This window comes from Gymnodraco acuticeps, unplaced genomic scaffold (assembly GCF_902827175.1).
Source record: "Gymnodraco acuticeps unplaced genomic scaffold, fGymAcu1.1, whole genome shotgun sequence".
In the NCBI taxonomy this organism is placed as follows: Eukaryota; Metazoa; Chordata; class Actinopteri; order Perciformes; family Bathydraconidae; genus Gymnodraco; species Gymnodraco acuticeps.
The window spans coordinates 1,816,199-1,839,789 of record NW_022990502.1 but is presented as its reverse complement, the minus strand read 5'-3'; the positions used below and the strand labels follow the sequence as shown (position 1 = coordinate 1,839,789).

The 23,591-nt window shown below is 41.9% G+C and overlaps 1 protein-coding gene across 3 annotated transcripts in view; it reads right to left on the bottom strand.

Annotated features, from left to right (window-relative positions):
* Positions 1-23,591, bottom strand: part of kirrel3a (kirre like nephrin family adhesion molecule 3a) — a 362,627-nt gene that overhangs the window by 109,834 nt on the left and 229,202 nt on the right. For all 3 annotated transcript variants that reach the window (XM_034226819.1, XM_034226821.1, XM_034226820.1), the window contains exon 4: positions 18,397-18,554. In XM_034226819.1, coding sequence (XP_034082710.1) covers positions 18,397-18,554 — 158 coding nt within the window. The remainder of the gene's footprint in view (positions 1-18,396; positions 18,555-23,591) is intronic.

Below are 23,591 nucleotides of genomic sequence, written 5' to 3'. Positions count from 1 at the left end.
ACAGGCTAGCATATTGTCATATTTTATAGGAGAGACCTGAGGAGACATAAGGAGAGAAGTGCAGGCAGAAAGCTGAACCAAACCATGCTGACCCAAAGCTCATTGTAGTGCAGCAGCTTATCAACAAAACGTTACGATTCCAAGAAAAGTGGTACGGTGAATTTTCCGTAGCTCCACTACTGTCCAGGAGTCAATGGAATCTTGTGTTTTTTCTGTGCTCAAGCTTTTGGGCACGGAAGATCAAATTTGGCCAATAATGCAGATCCAACCTTTTGCAACACTGGTTTCCGAAACTGGAAAAAGGCAACTGAAAAATGTGCAGAACATGTCCAAAGCAATGCACACACTGTCACTACCCACTGCCAACAAACTAAACCAGTCGATGTCCAGCTTTCTTCAGCCAAAGCTGCACAGCAACAGGAATCAAGACGGTGTCTATTAAAAATTGCAAGCTCTGTACAGCTCTTAGCACGCCAGTGAGCTGCTCTTAGGGGCCATGCAGCTGAAGAGGGAAACTTAAGCCAGTTACTCAAAGTAAGATCTGAAGATAACCCTGGCTTAGAGAGATGGCTGTCAACAAGAAAACATGATTTCACATCCCCCCAAATCCAGAATGAAATGTTAAATCTATTTGCAAACACCATAATTAGGGAAATAATTAGCTCAATTTACAAGCTGCCTCTCCTTCAGTATTCCATTATTATTGATGGAACACAGGACATAGAAGGGACTGAACAGGAAGCCATTTGTGTGAGGTATGTAGACCATGATTTGGTCCCCCAGAGGCCTTCTTGGGTTTTTACGAGGTCTCAAGCACAACTGGGGAAAACATAGCAAAAGTTGCCACAGATGTGTTGCTGTGCTTGAATCTTCCGCTGTCTGGTCTGCGTGGACAACCATATGATGGGGCAGCAAACATGTCAGGCGACAGAAAGGGAGGACAGGCAGGATAAGGGAGATGCAGCCACTGGCTTTGTATGTACACTGTGGTGCCCACTGTGTAAATCTTGTCACCCAGGCTGCTTGTAAGGCTTCTTCCCTAACATCTGATGCTCTGGATTGGCTCCACAAGCTTGGATGTCTGTACAAATTGTCTGGCGAATACAAAACAAAATGTGTGAACAGTGCAACAGCAGCATCAGGGACAGTTAGCAATCTGCGGCCCTTGTGTCAAACAAGATGGACCACCAGGACTCCAGCAATCTGGTATGTGCTACGTCAGTACGAGTCAGTGCTACTGAGCTTAGAGGACAACAGATGCCTCAAACACTGGTGTGACTGCAAGAGGGTTGCTGGAGAGATTCGGAAAAGTTACGACAGTGTTAGGACCAAGCGGCAAACTCTGGGGAAGAGCCGGGACGCTAATACGGAAGTGTCTCAAACTGCAGTTCATCTAGTGGCCAGTAGGAGCAGTCTGCAGAAGGGAGCAATTTCCATAGACCCCCATGTTAAAATGCCCAACTTCATAGCAGAAATAAACATGTTTACATCGTGGTTAAAAAAAACATATTCTCTGTATAGTTAGATCCCCCTTCATGAATATGGATTAGGGGGGTGCATTTTTTCTCAACTCATCTGTTTAATTAATATTAAGCCTTAAAGCTTTTGCATAAATTAGGGCGTGGTCACTTTGATAGACACGTACATGCCTCACGCTGCGTCCACACTACAGCGTCGACAGCTTCAAAAACAGTTTCCAACGCGTCTGCCCATTCACTTTGAATGGGGTGACGTCACGTTGCCTCGCTTTTCGCCGAACTGAATTGTGGGTAGCATAGCGGTCCGTCTCCGGCGTCTGAAGTTGAACAATGTTCAACTTCTGACGCCGGAGACGCCGGAGTAGCCAGCGCCAGCCAATCAAATCCCGTTTCTGAAAATCTGACAGCTCAAGCGCTAGCCAATCAAACCGCGTCTAAGCTGGGAGAGATATCCCGCCGTTGATTTCTATATTTCAAAAAAAGATGGAGGAGAAACTATTTATCGCCGTAGCGAATCACCCGGTTTTGTATGACCAGACCCTCTTCACCTACCGGGATACAAACCGGAAGAACCAGTCATGGAGGGAGGTGGCAGAGACAGTGGATGAAACTGGTAGGTTTTCGCCTGTTTGGGGAGTTTATATATATTACTCGCATAAATCCCCGGGGTTTTTTGCTTTGTATGTCGGGGGCGGGAGATTCATGTGATTGGTTGTTGGTCGCGTTGCTCGAATAAAACCCCCAAGCTTCAGACACGCCCAGCTCCAAGCTTTTTTTGAAGCTGTAGTGTGGACGCTCCGTCACTGTCAGCTAACAGCAACTTGTCCACTCTGCTAGGCTACAACCATAGAGGCTACAACGTTAGTTAGTTGTAGTTACTGTACTTGACCCTTTAGCTGTGTTCGTGGTGGTGGGAATATTGTTACAAATACCAGACAATTAAAATGTCGTGCTGTGCGCTTGAATGTACTAACAAGAAGTCTAAAATGATAATATTATACATGTTAACCCCGTTCTCAGGTGTTTGTGTGCTTGGTAGCTTAGCTTGTTACTTATTAGCCAGCTAAGGACGTAACCCTTTATACATACATATACATTTTAGTTTATGATTCAGCCTTGGGTAAGACTTTTATAGTCTATGGCTATGACGCCCATAATGATAAACGGGAGCAAATGTTAATAGGGGACCCAATTATCCCAGTGGTGGCCGCCGGAGCTAACGGAGCCGCAGGGGGCTAGCTCCAGCCGGCGTCCGGGAGCTAGCCCACTGCGGCTCCGTTAGGGCCGGGCGGTGGAGTCCGTCTTTTCTTAACGTGTGAATGACAAGCATTAAGAATAACAAAATATAGCTAATTCTCTTGCAGACTGTCTCATTTGATTATGAATGTAACGTTTATATAGGGGAACTACACTGTTAGCAGTAACTTGGTATGAATGTATTTCATGTTAGCTTAGCTTCTTAGCCTGAGCTAGCTCTGTTTACTTCCAGTTCGGAGGCAGCAGGTCCCGCCTCGGCTCCGCCTCTTTGCCCTTATTTGGAGCAGGCGGGATTAGACTCTGACGTCACAGTCGAGCCGTTAGTGGCCGACTCCGCCTACTAAGGGCTTCACGTCAACTTTGCAGAATTCTATGGGTGACGTCATGGACACTACGTCCATTTATATATACAGTCTATGGTTAGGACCAGTGCTTGAATTGGAATAAAAAAGGTGCCAGTACTCTAAATCAGCAACAGTTTCAAGTCAATTTATTTATACAGCCCAAAAACAAGTATTTGGCTCAAAGTCATAGTATATCCTATAATGCTGGTGGGTTTGTCTCTTTACTGTATATTTTAGAAAGGCTCACTGTACTTAAACAAAATGACTCAGGGTGCATCTGAGATTAGAGGGGGTACAGTGGTAAAGTGCTATTTTTATAAGTGGGGAGTGGACCTGACACCCTCTAGGGGGGGCCTGGGGGCATGCTCCCCCGGGAAGATCTTTTTTTTAAATATTGAAGTTAGATGCATCAATCTGGTGCACTTTGAGAGCAAAATGAAGAGATATATGGATACCTCTTAACATCCATAATGAAACAACTGTAAACAGATTTTCTTTGTCTTTATGGATATAAAATGAAGTAAAGCCTGACCTACTGGCGGCTGGTTAAATGACTCCTCGTCCCTGAGTACACTCACCATCTTTCAGCAGGAAAGGAGAGAGGGAATCCTTGTCCGGCGACAACCGCTATCTTTTCGCACTATTATTAAGCCACGCTAACATTTTCGAAATGCTAACGTTATGTGATGTCTTTTCTGCTCTAGTCTATCGCTGTAGCTGCATACAGTAGGTACGCTGGGCATATTTGTTGTCATGCGTCAGGGCCGGACTGGGACAATAAATCAGGCTGGGAATTATACACCTAGCCAGGCCACTACCAGTTTTTTGTGCCATTTTGCTGGATTTATTTGTCAATATTTACAGCGTTGCTGCCCATAGTGATAGCTCTCTAGTTTAAATCTACTACCCAAAAATAAACATATGGAGATGAAAAATTGCAAATCTATTTAGGAACCTGTCCATGTGAACATATTTTAAGTGGGGGTGGATCTCAAATCCTATAGGGGGGTCCGGGGGCATGCTCCCCCGGTATGATTTGTTTTTAAATGTTGGACTTAAATGCATCAATCTGGTGCATTTTGAGGGGAAATAAAGAGACTACACCCATATGAAACAGAACTGTATACATTTAAATAATCATAAAATCATAAGTACATGGCCATAACCAATAACATACCATATCCAATATGAAAAAACATTGAAACTTGTTTATTTATTTGTTTTTGGTTCATTTATAGTTGTGAGTGTGTCTGAGCTCCTGAACCAGCCTCACCTGTCTCCCTCCTCTCCCCCTGCTCCTCTTTGAGGCAGCATCAAAGACTAGTTTTAGCTCTCAACAAGTTTATCTTACCTTTTTTCACCTAGTTAACATTTTATTTTTATTATTTATGCATATTTTACTAATCACTCCCCCTTCAAATGGAAATATGTGTTTACATAAATGGTGACCAAACCGTTTGAGACCCACTGAGATAACTTAGACTAAGTTAACTATCTAAACACTCAGAGAGTAATTTACCTCACCTGAGCTGTAGTTATCAGCCTCTCAGTCTGACAGCAGAGGACTCTCCCTCCACCTTGTTGTTAAAACAGCTCCTTATATCCGTTAGCGAAGCTAGCTAGCACCAGATGCTAACAACAATACACGTAACCGGTGCGCGCGCTAACTCGCTCGCGCCACACATACACTAATGGCGCGTTTCCACTGCAGGCCTCGCTCGGTTTGGTTAGGCCTTATTAGGCCCGGCTCACTTTAATGCTGCGCTTCCATTACAGTTTAGGAACTGGGGTAGTTACTATAGTAACGCAGTGTAGGCGGAGCCGTGACGTCATCTTCAATGAGAGCCCCAGAAAAACAACACAGCCGTTAGCTCTTAGCACTCAGAGCTCACAGCTCTTCCTATCTGTTCAGAAACTAGACAAAAGTTAAACAAGTACAAACCACAGACTGCCTGTGTCATGGCGAATACAGTCGCTGGTTTATTAATGTCTGTATAGGCCGTTGTTGTGAGTGTGGACGGTCGGAGCATATATAACGTTAGCTTAGCCAAGCTCCATTTAGAAAACAAGCATTTTAAAAGGGTTTTTCGCCTGCCATCTGTCTGCAGACTTGTCAAAGCATTAATTCATGGTTTTTACTAACCGGTATCAGTATGTTGTTACTTCGGCATCATTTTGAAACGTGTATTACAATTAAATCACGGTCAAATATGTTCATCTTGTTGTAGTTGTAGCCCCCTTGCCAGCGATTCTCTCTCTAGTTTAGCATACTCAGCCCGACTCAGCCTGGTTGTTCCTGGCCCTAGAACCACGATTTAGTCGGGCCAGAAAAAAGGTGAAAAAGTAGCCCCGGGCCAAAACTAGGCCAAGTGGAAACGCAACCAAAAACGGGCCCCGCACGGCTCGGCACGCTTAAAGCGAGCTACCCGCTGCAGTGGAAACGCGCCATAACACACACCCTCCCGAGCTTGAATGACACACAGAGACCAATCGAGGGCATTAGTATGATCTGTATGAAAGTGGCCATGCCGGCAGGCCACATCATGTAGACAGCCAGTCACTCTCTGTGAGTCAGACCCACATTTGCGCAGCGTTGCGTTCACAATACATACGTATAACAAAAAATCCTCAGGCCAGCAGGCCAGTTAACAGGCCAGGCCATCGGGAAACCTCCCGGTGCTCCCGATGGCCAGTCCGGGCCGTCATTACGTGCCGCCGGCGGCTGAGTACCGGCATTTTACTGAGTACCGGCACCTTGCCGGTACTCAGTAAGAAGTGCCGGTACCACATGGGTAAAAATCAGAAGTGCCGGTACTGCGTACCGGTGAGTACCGGCCCAATTCAAGCACTGGTTAGGACTCATGCTAGCCACTGAAGTAATTCAGGAGTTGGAGTGCCTTAATTGCACACTGCAGAAGCAGACAGAAACCGTGTCTGGTATGCTATCTGCAGTAGATTGTGTTAGGACCAGCCTGAGGGCAAAGAGAACGAAGGAGAAGTTCCAGGAGATTTACAGCCAAGCGACAGAGAAGATCCGCATGCTAATATTGAGCCCATAAGCAAGCCACACATCCGCCGTCCACCAAAACGCATTATTGGCAACAACGCAGAGAGGAGCTTCAGTGCTCTGAGGAGGTTGAAGACCTGGCTGAGAAGTACAACGATGCAAATTTGCATTAACAATGTAGCAGTCTCTCACATTCACAAGGAATTTCTGGATAAAGTCAGCAGGGAAAATATTTGCCAGGAGTTTATCCTTGCGAATGAGTACAGGAAGCATGTGTTTGGTTCTTTTAGCTGAGAAGAGCAGAGAGGACAGTAAAGGATACATGGAGAGATGGGATTGAAGGGATAGATTGAGGACGATAAAATATTTTCTTTATATTAAAAGTTTGTCTTAAATCTTCGACCTAAGCCATTATATTACATTTTTCTATTTCTTTGTACCTGTTGTTGGTTCGTCTGGTCATATTTTGAATCATTTGTTATATGACCATAAATAAAAGAAGAAGAAAAAACAAAGTGAAAATTGAATCTCACATTATTTGAATTTGAATCACACAAACATTAATTCTGAAAATGTTTGACTTTATGAAATGATTATCTCCAGTGTTGGCTATCGGCCCCTATATTAAACAATTAAGAAAGTAAGACAGCTTTTCCTTATACATATTTTAGTATTTTTCTTTCTGGCAGAATTTATCTTTATGGCCAACTACATTTTTGCCTGTATTTTTTAACACCATAGTCCCTAAATGTTTGTAGAAATGCAGGAAATGGGATTCATGTCGAGAAATGTTTTATTGCGGAGAGCCCCCAAACCCCCTGTTTTGTGTCCCCCCCACTTCTCAAACCAAAGTTACACCCCTGTGCATACGTACATGCAAACATCATGTCACATAACACACTCCAAGGCACAAATAACCAACACTCAAGCTCCCCTCTCTGGATGAATTGGAAAATGTAAGTGCACACTTTCGTATGGAGTAATGTAATATGGCATGTATCTATATATTATTGATGTGAGAAGCCGTGTGCCTTTAATAAACATGTTTAAGTGACTCGGCTCTGTCTAATTTATGAGTTTCTATAATGAATCAAGGGCTACTGGCCTGCCACAGCTACCAAGCTGAGCCGCACTAAGATCTACATCAGGGGAATACGCCTTTAAAAGGACTTCTCACTCTTCCTGTCTCCATCCGTACGCTGAACAAACTGCCAGAAGAAACGTCAATAATTAATGGCATTGGGACATTTTCTATTTTTTTCTCATGTTTAAAGCATGACAGGAAGGTTCACTCATGCCCTGCGGATCAAATAAAAAAAAGAATCTCAGCTGGCATTAAATTGATGTAACAAGGTGTTTGATGGAATAGTAAAATGACTGCAGAGGGATAATGATGATGACTGAAACCCTCATTGCCAAATTGTAATCTCAGAATCAAAAGCACTTCCATGTTGGCTGCTCCTCATCTTCCTGTTCTCATCCAGAGGTTACCAATATTTTAGGGCATTAACGGTTTTTATGAAGTCTAATGAAGCCTGCTTGGTCCCAGAGTTGCATTGATTCAACTGCTGGTACATTTAGAAACAATGTCCTTGTAATGATAATATGACATATGATATGAACATATTAGTCTTTATGACATGGCTTATGTAAATACACGATTGTGTCAATTTCGAACATTTTGAGATCTTCTCTTTTTCACTAGCAAGCCGTTGCTATGGTTAACAAACCGTTGTTAAGGACCAGTGACTATGTGCAGTCAAATTAATATGCAGAAAGAAGTACAAATACATCAGAAGACACAGTAGAATACTTTTAACATCTATTTTTATATTTGTGGAGAGTACACAACTGTATTCATGATGGCTAAACTGTCCCCAGGAAAGAAAAAAAGAAAAGAGAACAAGAAAACAGAGCAAGAGAAGAAACAAATGCGCAAACGGAGGGGTAGTGTGTAGGGTGTGGTTTGGAATGGTGCCAGACAGGAAGTAAACACCAACAGGAACACGGTATGGGCTCAGGCAGTGTTTAAAGACTGGTTAATGGAAATAAATATGTTAACAGAATTGGACAGATACAGAAAACCTTGATCAGTGCTGCCGTTCATTTTAAGTCACGTTGCTGTCGCAGTAGTCCAGCCGTACGGAGTGGAACGGACTGTTTTTTCTTTGCAGATCAATCAAGATTAGTCAAGATTCAATCAAGGTTGTGAGTCAAGTTGCTCTTTTTTCATTGATAACTGGCTTGTTGAACATTGGTCCTGACATTTATATCAGTGTCCGCGGGGTCTTAAAAAGTATTAACAGTTGATTAATCGACTTCCGGTTGACAACATGTGAGGGCTGCGTTGTCTCGTTCTCCCACGACTTTACTTTCTAACTTTCATTTAAAACCACCGAATTTGAGTTAAACCCGTATTGTGTTTACATAAATTGGACTATAAATTAGAACAAGCTGATGTGATGCCGAAACCTGCGTTGAAAACGGAGACGAAACAGGCAAAAAAGACCGAAACTGCTGTCTCAACTGCTAATGAAGTTGCTGGCCCGGACATGGCTAGCATAATTAGCCTGCTTGAATAGCACAGAGCTAGCTCAGAGCGAGCACAGAGGGAGCACAGAGCTAGCATTTCAGCTGCCTTTGCCGTACTGGAGGCGAAGCTGAACCAAACGCAGACCACAGTAGCAGAACATGGGGAACACATTGACTATCAAATCAATTCAAGTTTTATTTATATAGCACATTTATAAACGATTTTTGGTCGAGCCAAAGTGCTGTACATATAATAAAAATAGGCTACAGTAGACACACTTTACAGCAAATACAACAGCACAGATTTGTTCAGAATATCAGACTCTCTTGAGACCAATGTCAATCTGCAAGATCAGCGACTCCGTATGCTCGAGGAGAAGTGTGCGGTATTAGCAGATAGCAATGCTAAGCTAGCTGCAAAGACCGCAGATCTGGAAGGTCGGAGCCGCAGAAATGAAAACTCAATGAAACTCTCCAATCCCCTCTCGAGCACACAGAGCGCCGGCTGCTAGGCCGCAGCCAGGGGCGAGACCGCGACCTGTGATAATGCGGCTGCATCGCTACCAAGTCAAGGACCTGATTATCTGGGAGTCCCGCAAGAGACGAGGGGATCTCCGCTACCGTGGGACACCAGTGCAGATCTACGAAGACTTCACACAGGAGGTCCTCGAACAGCGGGCGAATACCGGGACATCATGTCAAAGCTGTAAAACCTAGGCCTCAGACCGGCTCTTCTATTCCCTGCTCGCCTGCAGATCACACTTGGAAGCGGGGCTAAGAAAAGGTTCCCCTCGCCCCTGGAGGCTGTAGCCTTTGCAGCTGGCTATGAACGCGAGCCGGCTAACTAACCACTGATGTTGTGCTAGGCTAGTGGTGGCTGGGCTAGGCCAGGCTAAACCACGCTAGCGCTGCATTGATGGTGGACTGGGTACGTTACAACCGTCATGTTGGGACACAATTGATTGTATAATCTAACGTTACCTAGCCATGACAGCGCACAATGCGATGTTGTTTACATTTATTTTTTGTATGATTACATTTTTATATTTACACTATATACCCGGGGTGTTTTTTGTTTTTTGCACTTTTTCGAATGTCCTTGTTAACTCATGCTGTTCACAATTGTTTCTGGGCACTTTACATCCGTCGTTCTGTTGGGACGTAATTTATTTTATAACTAATGTTACTCGGCCAAGACAGCACACAATGTGACATGTTTACATCTATTTTAATTTAATTTAATTGTTTTCATTTTTGTATTTACACTCTACTGTATACCCGGGATGTTCTTGCACTTTTGCAATGTTCTTGTTAACATTTGCTGTTCACAATTGTTACACTTATTAAGGAGGTTGTATCTGCATGATGTGGGTACTGAGACACCTTGAAGAAGGAGAGATAATTCAGGTAGGGAAGTTATTGCCAATTTCATTGGCAGATGGAGCTAAGGGGTGGGGAGGGAGGGGGGCTAGGGCATGGGAGGAGGTGGGAGGGAGTAGAGGATGGGAGGGAGAGGGCGGGAGAGGGTGGGGCATTTATCTTGATGGGGCTATAGGTTTCCATTTGTTTGAGGCACCTGTTTCATTTACATTCTGTTTTGTCATCTTTATGTACACTGTTCTCTCCATTTTTAATTGTGGATGTTCTAGGGCTGATCTGACACTTTCAATGCTGTACGCGGTGTCATGGCTAATGTAACTGGTACATGGACTGGTGGTGGACAGGCGGTCAGGATACTCTCTTTGAACACTGGTGGGTTGAATGCTTCGGTGAAACGCACAGAGATTATGACACATCTTAAAAACCTGAATGTGGATATAATGTTTATACAAGAGACACATCTCTGTAACTCTGATCAGCGAAAGCTGAATAGGCCGTGGATTGGACAAATGTTTCATTCACAATTTAACCTAAAGACAAGGGGCACAGACATTTTAATTCGGAAAAAAGTAAATTTCACCCCTACTAATACAATTTTAGATCCAAATGGACGTTATGTCATCATTTCTGGCACACTCTATCAGAAGCCGGTCATCTTTCTGTGTATGCTCCCAATTGGGATGATCATAATTTTGTGAAATCGCTATTCTCCACCATCCCGATTTCAATTCCCATCTATTGATACTGGGAGGAGATATGAATTGTGTTATAGACCCAACACTAGACATATCTAGTTCCATAACTGTGGCTCCCTCTAAAATGGCACAGACTCTCTCTGCTTTTATGGACCACTATGGCTACGTGGAGATTTTTACACCCCTCGGTTAGGCAATATTCTTTCTTTTCCCACGCACATCGTTCATACTCTTGCATAGATTATTTCATTGTGGATAAAACATTTATTTCGTCGATTGTCTCCGTTCAGTACTCACCGATAACTGTATCAGATCATTCAACTGTGATCCTGGACCTTCACTTTGATCATAAGCCTAAGGAAGTTAGATTCTGGCGTCTTGACCCTCTTTTACTTTCTGATGCAGCCTTTTGTGAGTGTATTTCGGAATCAATTGCATTCTTCTGTGAGACCAACCAAAATGAAGAGACCTCTGCGTCCCTACTCTGGGAAACCCTTAAAGCTTTTCTTAGGGGTAAGATCATCTCGTATACGTCTCATGTTAATAAACTTCGTAGAGCACGCCAAAGAGAACTGGAAGAATCTATCATTAATCTAGACAACCAACTATTTTCCACTCAATCACCTGATCTATTTAAAGAACGGATGGGGCTCCAAACAGAACTTGACCTTCACCTAACAAGAGAGGCTGAACGACTCCTTCTACATTCACGAGGGTCTATATATGAACATGGTGATAAAGCTGGCCGTCTCCTGGCCCACCAACTAAAGGCTAGGGTGGCCTCGAACCAAATCACCCAGATTCGGGACGGGTTGGGCTCTCTCACTTCTGACCCGGGAGAGATTAATAACATCTTTAAAACCTACTACTCTCGTCTCTGCACGTCTGAATCCCCTGATAACGAAGATCAGCTACATACATTTTTGGATAAATTAGATATGCCCAAGATTTCGACTAACGACCAACAGACACTAGATGCCAACCTGCAGCTTGCTGAGATTAAAGAGGCAATACAGTCCATGAATAGTGGCAAATCACCGGGACCTGACGGATACCCGGTAGAATTCTACAAACAATTCTCAAATCAACTGTCCCCATTATTATTAGATATGTTTAATTAGTCGTACGACCAAGGCTCACTGCCGCCCACCCTTATGCAAGCCTCTATCTCTCTGATCTTTAAGAAGGGCAAGGACCTGTTGAGCTGTGCATCATATCGCCCAATCTCGCTCCTGTCTGTAGATGTGAAAATACTTGCGAAGATTTTTGCTCGCCGGTTGGAATCTATTATACCCTCCATCATTTCGGAAGATCAGACAGGATTCATAAGAGGGAGGCACTCCTTCACAAATGTCCGAAGGCTTCTCAGCGTCATCCACAGCCCGCCTTCTCCTGCTGAACCGGAGTTGTCATATCTCTTGATGCTGAGAAGGCCTTCGATAGGGTTGAGTGGGCCTATCTGTTTTCTGTCCTTCAACAGCTGGGCTTTGGTCCAGGCCTCATCTCCTGGGTTAGACTTATGTACTCTTCTCCTCACTCCTCTGTATGTACGAACTGTATGTGCCCAATCCTATAGCTAGTAATACACACATACTCTCACTTTTGACCACTTTTGGTTCATTTTCAGGATACAAATTAAACATCCAAAAGAGTGAATGTTTCCCTATCAACCAATTGGCTACAGAATTACCTCCATTGTCATTGCCTTTTAGAATATCCAACTCAGGGTTTAAATATCTGGGCATTGCAATCACGTAGTGTTTTAGTGCGCTACGGGAACAACATCTTACTGTCCTGACGGCAACAGTCAAATCTGACCTGCAAAGGTGGGGCCATCTGGCACTCTCTTTAGCAGGAAGAGTTCAGACGATAACAATGAATGTACTGCCCAGATATCTATACATCTTCCAATGCCTACCTATTTTTTTGCCTAAATCTTTTTTCACTGCTATTGATAATATTATTTCCTCATTTATTTGGGCTGGTAAACATGCAAGAGCTAGTAGACCATTACTGCAGAGGGACAGGTTCCTGGGTGGGCTTGGTTTACCTAACCTTATGGGTTACTAATGGGCCACAAACACACACAAGATCATGCTCTGGTTCACTTCACCCCAGAGTGACTGGTGTCTTGTGGAGGCCAATTCATGTCGATCTACGTCACTTCAAGCCATCGCATGTAGCACTCTGCCCCTTTCCCCCTCACAATTCACATCTAACCCTGTTGTAATTGGCACTTTTTTATCTGTCTATAATTCCGATATGATTACTCCCCTGTCCGCCACACATGCATCCCGTGTGACATCCCTGGATATGTGTTAGTATGTGTACATGTATGTATGTATGCAGGTATGTGCATGTATATTATTTAGGGCTGTCAGTCGATTAAAATATTTAATCGCATGATTGTCCATAGTTAATCGCGATTAATCGCAAATTAATCGCACATTTTTTATCTGTTCTAAATGTACCTTAGAGGAATATTTTTCAAGTTTTTAATACTCTTATCAACATATGAGTGGACAAATATGCTTTATGCAAATGTTTATTATCATTATTCTCATGAATATTAAACACAACAACCTCTGAACATTACAAATATTCGCCTCAATTCAACCTGAGGCCTGTACTACGAAGCTGGTTCAACCTAACCTGGATATGTTTGAGTTAGCCGGTTGGCCTAATCCAAAACATACGCGCTCTCGCTAAACAGTCCTACGACGCGGGTTATCAAGTGGATCGCTCAAGCCAGCCATGTCCTATCTAGTTAGGTGCGCGTTCACATTAAAGGGGTGGTACATGTATTTGGAGCATTCGACCAATCACAAACATGGACAAGCATACTGACAGCGCAGCGTCATACTTCCTGAATGAAAAGTCAACTATATAATTAGACAATTATGAAGACGTTAAACTTTAAACATCCATGACTTAAAAACTTTATCCAGGATAAAAGCCACAGAGCTGCACCTGCAAGGTGAATACAGCTGGTAACAGAACAAGTGTTTGAATGCGTACATTAACAGGTTTATGATATCACTGTCTAAGACACTAGTGGATCTGACTTTAATTACATTTGTCTCAAGTGTTTCGTCAACTTAATGTGTTGCTTAAAATAATACTTCTGCATACAGTATGTGACACTGTGAGAGTTGCACGGCCCGATACGGCTCAGCTGACTCAGATAAGAAAATATATGATACATTATGAACTGTACTTAATGTTACTCTGATCCGGTTACTTATGTTGTGGCAGATATTTAAGTAAGCTTTCTTAACGCTAATGTTATAATAGTCAGATTGCTCTGAAGATGGGAGGTGATATTCTATTAATGTTCACGTTCACATAGTCGGTGATTTTTGCCGGTCGTCTTTCCTGCAACGGGCAGCTTTTCTGTATTTCCTTTCTCCTGTAATATGACTTGATCGCTTTAAACTCCGCACACTGAGCTCTGATTGGTCAGCAGGCAGTGCTTTCACTGAGTTGATCTCTTAGCCTGCAACCTAACCTGGTCCCGACCAGGTTAGCCGCACAGCATAAGTTACCATGGAGATCTAGCCTGCTAAAAAGAGAACCAGCTTCGTAGGACTGGAAACCCAGAGTTTTCCCTGAAGTTAGCCGGCTAAGCGAAAATCCTGCTTCGTAGTATACCCCCCTGGAACCTCTCATACAATAATACAATACAAAGTGTGTGTGTGTGTGTGTGTGTGTGTGTGTGTGTGTGTGTGTGTGTGTGTGTGTGTGTGTGTGTGTGTGTGTGTGTGTGTGTGTGTGTGTGTGTGTGTGTGTGTGTGTGTGTGTGTGTGTGTGTGTGTGTGTGTGTGTGTGTGTGTGTGTGTGTGTGTGTGTGTGTGTGTGTGTGTGTGTGTGTGTGTGTGTGTGATGGATCGTTGGAGCTATGTGCAACTCTAGACATATGCTCGAACGGGAGCTGCCTGGACGCTGCGATCATGTTGCGCACTATCCGAGCTGAGTGTGCTGACTTTTCGTACAATGTCCCACTGTCTGGCTTCCTGCATAAAGTCAAGTGCTCGGCGCAGTTGTCGGCGAAATTTCACTCCTCTGTTTTCATTGAAACAGCTCCTTTTATCCGTTAGCGCAGCTAGCTAGCACCAGATGCTAACAACAACAATACACGTAAGGTCTCTCCCGGTCCTCCCGATAGCCAGTCGGTGCCTGCCGGTGAGCGTGGAAGTGTGGTCTGCAGCAAGCGGGCGGCAGGAGCGGGGCTGTCAGCATCAGCTTGTAGATGGTATTTTAAACTCGATGCGCTCTGAAACTACGGGGTGGCCGAGGACAAAAAATGCACATGCGTTAATCGCGTTAAAATAATTAGTTATTAACGCGTTAACTTGACAGCCCTAATATTATTGTATCTATCATTTTGTATTGTAATGATGTACTGTTGCCTCAGTGCTCCGGGAGAGGGGTGGTTGGGATGGGGCGGGGTTAAGGGAAAGTGAGAAAGGGTTCTTTTGGGGGGGAAAAATGAAAATGCCTTAATTGCTGTAATGCACTTTTAAAAAATGTTCCCATGTGAATACAAATATTTTAAAAAAAAAAAGAAAAAAAAAGTTGATCAATCAATTTAGCGAAAATTAAGGCTATTCAAAAGTATTAAAAAGTATTAAACAACATTTTCCAAGGTATTAAATGTTGTAGCTTGTTTTCAATAAGTATATAATTAGTCCAAAGAGGTTGTATTCTACAGTCTGCCTGAATGTAATCATTGCGTAGGTGTGTAGTGTGATTCTGTGTAGTTTATTTATGGCATCCCGTTGGATTTGACGTCATCTGAACAGAAGTAGTAAAAAATTGTGCATTTGAAAAAGGGATGAGGAACAAGCCGGGGGAAGAGTGTTTGATGCAAAGTTGTCTTAAAAAAATGTATTGTTAAAGTAAAGAAGCATTTTATGTGTTTAACTACAGACAACAATGGCAGAGAGGAAACAAATAAATGTGACATTCCCCCCTGAAAGTTGTCTTGTCTACCCACAATGATCGGGGGGAACACTCTTTGTTGTTCATTTGTTTTGCCGTAGGCTTTTTAAAATAAGCTGAATTATGTGAAAATAAATGTTTGCAAAGTTGAAAGATATATATATATATATATATTCACTCAGAATTGAGTCTCCTCGGGTCTTTCTTTATTAGCTTTGAATACCTGTGGCCTTGTGGGAGAACATGTCAAGTAAGGTAAATAGATGAATGCACATATTTATTATAGATATACATAGATCATCAAAGACAAAAATAAATCCCCGTATTGAATTTGCAATGTGCAGTATTTACTGATACGGCTGGGTTCATAATAACATTTGCATGTCTAGAAGTAGGTAAAAGCCCATATGTACTGCTGCAGGAATGCCAAGGGACAACATTTCGGCACTTTATTTTCTCTGAGGAATATTTGCAATTTTGCATTATGCAGTTAAAACTCAAACATTTTTAAAGTCCTGAAGATCTAATTATCCCTAAAGAATGTGAAAAGGTGATATGGCGATATGGCCTTTATGGTTTGACTATAATAGAAAACAAAACAAAAAGGAATTGGTTTGGTGAATAATTATTTCAAACCGGCACGATGTAGGAATAATTCTTATTTGTCTTACATTACATTACATGACATTGCATTTAGCTGACGCTTTTATCCAAAGTGACTTACAATAAGTGCGTTCGACCAACAAAATACAAACTTGAAGAAAACAGAATCATATACGTACATCAGGTTTCATAGAGCAAAAACATTTCAAGTGCTACTCAACTGGCTTTAGATAAGCCAGCCCTTTATTAGTATATAAGTGCTTTGTTAATAGTTCTATCGCTCGAAGTGGAGTCGAAAGAGATGAGTTTTCAGTCTGCGCCGGAAGGTGTGTAAGCTATCTGCTGTCCTGATGTCAATGGGGAGCTCATTCCACCATTTAGGAGCCAGGATAGCAAACCCACGTGTTTTTGCTGATGGGAACTTGGGTCCCCTTCGCAGTGAGGGTGCAGCGAGCCGTTTGGTTGATGCAGAGCGGAGTGCACATGCTGGGGTGTACGGTTTAACCATGTCCTGGATGTAGGAAGGGCCAGATCCATTCGCAGCATGGTACGCAAGTACCATTGTCTTGAAGTGGATTCTAGCAGTTACCGGAAGCCAGTGAAGGGAGCGGAGGAGCGGAGTGGTGTGGGAAAATTTAGGAAGGTTGAAAACCAGACGAGCCGCTGCATTCTGGATGAGCTGCAGAGGTCGGATGGTACATGCAGGTAGACCAGCCAGGAGGGAGTTGCAGTAGTCTAGGCGTGAGATGACTAGAGCCTGGACCAGAACCTGCGTTGCTTTCTGGGTCAGCTGGGGACGTATCCTCCTGATGTTGAGTCTTCACTCATACATGGTCTCATAGTAAAATATTGTTACACAACAGTGTTTGCATTGCACGAGAGAGGATTAGGGCCACCGGCAAATTTTGTTGGGCGATTTTCACATGTGGCCCTAATCCTGAATCCTAAAGCAATGTGCTTCAAGGATAAACCATGAGGAAACAACGTTGGGCCCCGCCAACCAGAGGTAGCTTTTTCTTAAGAAATCTGAATATGGAGCGATAACTGTCAGTCTGATGTGTTTAGGAGTCTATGGGTTTAAAGTAGTTGAAGAACTTTTAAATCCACGTCAGAGGACTCATTTATCCAGCTGAAATATAAGGTAGAAAATGTCCAACGTGAATTATAGAGATATATATAAAAAACGCAAAAGAAACGGAATAAAAAGTAAAATAAACACAGAGCCCAAAAAGGACCAAAAAGGAGTCATGGTCATTAATATTTTATCTGTTTAGAGCAAAAATACCAGTATGTAGCAGGTATGCTGAGTTAATATTTGATGACTCATCGATCCCACAGGTAAACTACACTAAGGAGTACCATAAGTTGAAGATCTGACTTTTTGATGAAAGTATGAGGAACCAAGGGGTACACTTTTTTTTGAAAACCCCAAAATTAGCAAGTTCTTTACCCTTGTGACTTTTTGTGGTCCAAGGTGTCATACTGGAAGACACACACAGGACCAACAATAACAGACAATAGTTTAAAGTTAAGCAGGTGTGGAAAGAATGACATTGTGTTTGAAAAGTCCCCACTGGCAACTGGCACAACAATCCGGATCAAACACAGTGCAAACAAAGTCAATCTAAGGTCATGTACAATTCTTAACATGTTTATCTCCTTGTCACTGTCGGTCTTTGAAGGACCGTCACATCCCAGAAGGCCATTCCAGTTTGTGGAGATGTTGAATAGATTGCTATTGTATGTCTGTTGAAGTAAATTGGCTGCATTTCTATGCCAATTTTCCATTCTTAACAACTCCTCAAAGCGCGACATGTGTCAGCATTCACCCATTCAAACACATTGCTACAGGTGAACAGGCTCACCTAACATCCACACACACTCACACACTGTGGCCATGCCATCGGGAGCTATTTGGGGTAAAGTATCTTTCACTAGGATACATCAACATGTTGACTGCAGGGGCTGGGGATCAAACCACCGACCTTTCTGATTGGATAACAACCATCTACCTCCTGGGCCACAGCTGCCCTTACCTGGGATTTATTGTTTTGTTTTTGTTGTTGAGTTACATTGGTATTGATTTCAAAATGTTCTGGTATCATAACATCGCTCATAGCTGAGGTACCAACCCTCAGCAGAGAGCTCTCCGGTGTTACCTTTGAGTACATGGCTCCACTCAGGACCAGCCCGTTGCGGATCCAGATGATAGACGCAGCAGGTTTGGCGTTGTCTGCGTGACATGTGAGGTTGAAATGGTCACCGGCCCGTAAACTCATCACCGGGGCCCCCACGATCACCGGGTCATCAGGAGGAACTGTGGAGGAAGAGGTAGATGTTACGGTTATGTTTCGGTGAACTGTACTTATGCTTTTGTTCGAAAGAAAAACAGCATGTTTAAACTAGTACCAAGACATGCCAATACATCAATATGCACAATAAGGGTACATACACTGAAACACTGACTTTAATTTAATGTATTATGTCAACACATTTCTCATACATTTAATTAAAGTCAACATTTCAGTTTGTTCAGATATACTCTCTCAAATATGATCCTGTGTTTCCCACACATAGACTTTAACTTTCTTAGGTGCAAGAGAGAGAACCACTGCATCCGTGATCGATGAACTAATGGACGATCTCCCCTCTCTCTACCCCTTCCTTTTCTGTTTGTTCTGCTATTTTGAAAAGGGTCTCCTGACAATCACACATGCTCTGCAGAAAAACACAGAAGAAGATGAAGAAGTAGTCCTGGCTCAATTCCGTCAAATATTAGTTCAGGGAACGGTTTTGCTATGTCTCAATTCGGACACTTCCCCCCATCACCCCAGCAACAAACTGTAACGGTACCGCAGCATCAGGACAAAAACCACCAGAGCGTGGGACTTGCGTTTTTCATTGGATATCCAAACCCAGTTTACAGCGTTGCTGTGCCCTCAACGAGGTCACAATCTCCACTCTTAGCTAGCTAGCAATAATCGTTCCCACTAAATCATTACATAGTGCCCAAGTGGCCCAATTAAATTAACGGTGGCTTATTTTCAATACCAGTAAAGTAGTACATTACTATAGTATAAAATGCATGTATAACTTCTCATTGTAAAGTGCTGTGTTTACCGGAGCTATTAACCCAATTAACGATGGTCATGAAACTTCCGTTGTGTAGCCATGGTGATTGTGCAGCGTTTCGACTCTTTACAGAAGAATGCGATTTAAGACAGCATTAGTATCATGAACATCTCTGTACGCACTTCTGCAACACAACTGGATTTAACTTCACTCTAAGTAGTACGCCTATGTTCTTAACAATGTGAACCTCGGAGACCCAACACTTTCAATAAGTTATTTGCCATCACATACAGTAAGGAGGCTTGGCTGGAGGTTCTGAATCAGAAGATCTGTTTGAGGTATGCCAGATTCACAAAGAAATCAGAGCGACAGAGGCCTTAAACACATAGCTCTGCTGAGGACACACAGTTTCCTGTAATATAATGAAAATGGCAACTGGTTTTCGGAGAAAACCTAAATTCTGTCTGGAAATATGATTATGTGCACAGTACTTGCATTTGATGAGTGTTAATAACTAATTTTCTCTCATCAAAATAGTTTTGTTTCATTGGTTGACTGCTGAAAATAAGTTAAAAAGAAAGCTGACAATCTGCTTATCGGTTTAGAACCAGGAGAAAGTTTTGCCTCACACCTTTAGAAGAAGTGGAACATAGAGTACTTCACAGATGGCGTTGCTCACCACAAACTCAACAGTTTTTTCGTTTGGCTTTGTAACGATTTTCCAATGAAGGATGTGAGCAGTCTTTGAGATATTCTACAAACAAGCATACAGGACGAAAACAAACCATAACCTCCTTGGCAGAAATAATAAACATACCGCACACAAATTATTTATTACATGTGCCACAACAAGAGGAAGGGAGCCTTTCAGCCTTTGGCCTGTGAGTATAGAGTAAACAGAGCAGTTACATAACTGCTCATCGTATGTGTAGAACTGAGATCTATTTCAATGTTACTGCTTTGGTTGTTTTTTTTCATTCCCTCGAGTTGTGGATTTGATGATTTTAGGGTTTCCATAAGAGCCTGAAGCTCTGTTTTTAACTGTAATTGAATTAGTACTTAGCAAAGAGTTTTGTTTGAAAGTGGACCTACAGTATTATGCTATATTGGAAACATATATTGTAGGGCCATACCTATACAAAACATGTCTGTGAAGTTTTTTGCTTAAAATACCAAACAGATCACCCTTTGTAGCCATGCCTCATACTGCTCATACCCCTCTTTTGCAGCCCTGTTAGAGAAACGAGGATTTTGGGTCCTTAGCTTTAAAAAAAATAAATAAAAGAGGAGGCGGATCTAATGCCTGATCAGAATTCTACCGGAGATAAAGTTAAATTCTGCTGTGATAAAATGCCATCCTGTTCTAAACCACATCAAGGATTATTTCTGAAATAGTATGGAGCTCAAATGCTTTTTCTCACAATGCTTATCACAAGGTGAGTTCTTTTTTATTTCCTGCTTTTTAAACACGTGCTCTACAGTACAGGTTAGCTCTGAGTGTTAGCGAGGCTTGCTAATGTAAACAAAGACGAGATTACGTCCAAAACACGTCAGGCATTGTTTCTGATAGCAACTCTCTGTGGGTCTGCTGCCGATTTGACGTCATATCGGCAGCAAATCTGTATCCGCTCGTTGTACCCTCGTTTTTAAAAGATTTGGGTACGGAGGAAAAGAGAGAGGGTTTTATTTTCTGACGCTGTGTGAGTTCCCTGACACACCGGGGACACATATTTATGTATAAAAGACATAAAAAAGTGCATTTTGCATGAGAGGTCCCCTTTAAGAACAGACCAATTATATTTTCTCATGTATCATCTCTGTCATGTGCTCTGGTAACAGATGTGGGCATGATGATACTGTGTTTCTCTCTATGGAGGAGTATGGGCGATGGAAGAACACATTATTTTCTTTAATCCTTTATGTGAAATCAAAAATGTCTGTTTGTGCTCAATGTGTTAACAGTTCTCATGAGGTCCATGACAATGTTCTTTATATCTATAGCGAGGGGTCACTTTAAAAAGAGGCCCTGATACCCACCCAGTTTGTGCTTGATCTGAATAGACAAGCAAAATGTAGCTGGCTGTATCTGGAAATAATATATGTCGGATATAATATATCCCTTGATATAATACATTATTCCAGTTTGACAATATTACAAGCATTTAACAATTTAAAAACAAACTTTTTGGATATCTTAGGTGGATGTTGTTTTGTGGAGCAATTTTGGAGTCCTTAACCTGATATTGAGTTAGCATTTTAGAAAAACTGGTTCCCTTGTCTCAAAGTCAACAGTTTTTTTGAATGTCTTTTTGGTTAGATGCCTGAAATGATATATGCCTTTAATAAAAGTGCACAAGATTATCATTATTTGTGTTCAACGACAAAAATAATATGTCAGTAAACACCGTTATGAATGCCTTTAGCTTAGCAGTTTTGACTGGAAGTCATGTCACTGTGATGTGGTAACATTGGATATTATCTTGCTGAACAGAACGTGTACATATAGTTATCATAAACGTGTGTTCACAGATCTTATTAGCTGCAATAATACAAAGTTAAATAGAAAAATTACATTATATTTTGCTGAGGTAACCCCTTGCTATGCTAACTTCCGGGTCTGCCTAAAAAAGACCTAATCACTGCTTCACTCCATAATGGCAGAAAACTAAATCATTTCAGAAAATGCACTAAATACTGTCTATGAAAATGATGTCTAATAAGAAGTCAAATGTATTTTATGTCACTACATTTGAAAGCTTCTGATACACAGTTCAATCAATGAAAGATGTCATAGGAGCAAATATTGTCAAACTGAATACTTATATATATATAGTCATTTCAAAGTGAATTGATCGTGCTTTCACCAAATCTATGAATCCTCTCAGATAAATACCACACCTGAGTGATTACTGAGAGGCAAAAGCCAAATAGAACTTCAACTTTGAGGAAGAAGCCAAGAAGCAGGATGGAGCTGATGGTGAGCCGCTCAAAGACCCTGATTACATTCTTGTATGAATGGATCTGATCAGCCTGGATTTTATTCAAACTTGAGTGAATTATTGATTGAGCTCTCAGCTCATTAGATAGCAGATCTGGGGCAAGCCTTAATCAAAGGCAACATGCAGATGGCACTTCCTGAGCGCTAAGAAGAAAGATGGGGGACACTAGTTCAATACAGCACTTCCTCTAATACTCAATATGCACATTTCAACTGATTATAGAAAGTCTGATGCATGCTACAGTCTGTACTTTTGATTTCTAGCTCACTGCACTGTGTTTGAGTCAAATGTTAATCAAGGAAAGCAAAGGCCCCAAACCACAAATCAATTTTTCATACCCACATAGCCACAGATAAGTCTTTGTAATCAGCTTCTTAAAAAGTATGGAGAAAGGGATTTGATAAACTGATTCGCCTGGTTCTGCATATGTCATTTTAATGCATGTGGATGTTTTGTATCGGCTCCCATCTGCTACCAAAATTATTTTTAACAGTGGTCTCAGAAGGAATATGAGAATGAAGGGGAGGCGGGAGCTGAAGGAAAAATATCCATCTGATTTGTGTTGTATTAGTTAATGAGCAAGCCGTGCACTGACTATTACTGAACTGAACTGAAGATATGTTTATTAAACAAAGTGCTTCAGTAAAACTAAGAAATGTACTTCTCTTAGAACAATACCCAATTTGTTGGATTAAAAAACGAATGAAAGCAATACATTTGACACTTGAAGGTGTATAATCACTAGCAAACAGGTTAATTAATAAAAAATGACATGTGACACCTATTAAGTTGCTTTTATATGTATTAGAGGTATTTTCTGTTTACTTCCTAGTTATTAGAGATTCTTGATTTATTATGTTTATTTTTAATTTGTGGGTACATTTAAGAAAACCTAGTTTCTTTAAACAACTCCTGTGTCCTGTTGCCTTACTGCTTGGTGCCTAACAGTTGGAGCTGTATAAAACTGTACAGTTTCTCATCGATTATCCTCTTGTGTGCTTTTTCCATGACATGACCCATCCTACATGACATCTCACTTTGATCAGCTGTAGCTGCCTTCCTCTCTGTACTCTGTGTTATTGATGATCACTCACCACTGAATTATTTCATTTTCTCTGCAGAGCAGATGTATAATTTTATATTTTGCTTCTGTTGTACCGAAGCTTGTTGGCTCTTTGCTGTGTGAAGCCTTGACGGAAAACAAATTGGGATCTCTAAACTCTGTGAGAAAAATCACTTCTTCCTTTACGAGCTGTCCGTGATGTTTGCTTCTTTGTGAGAGT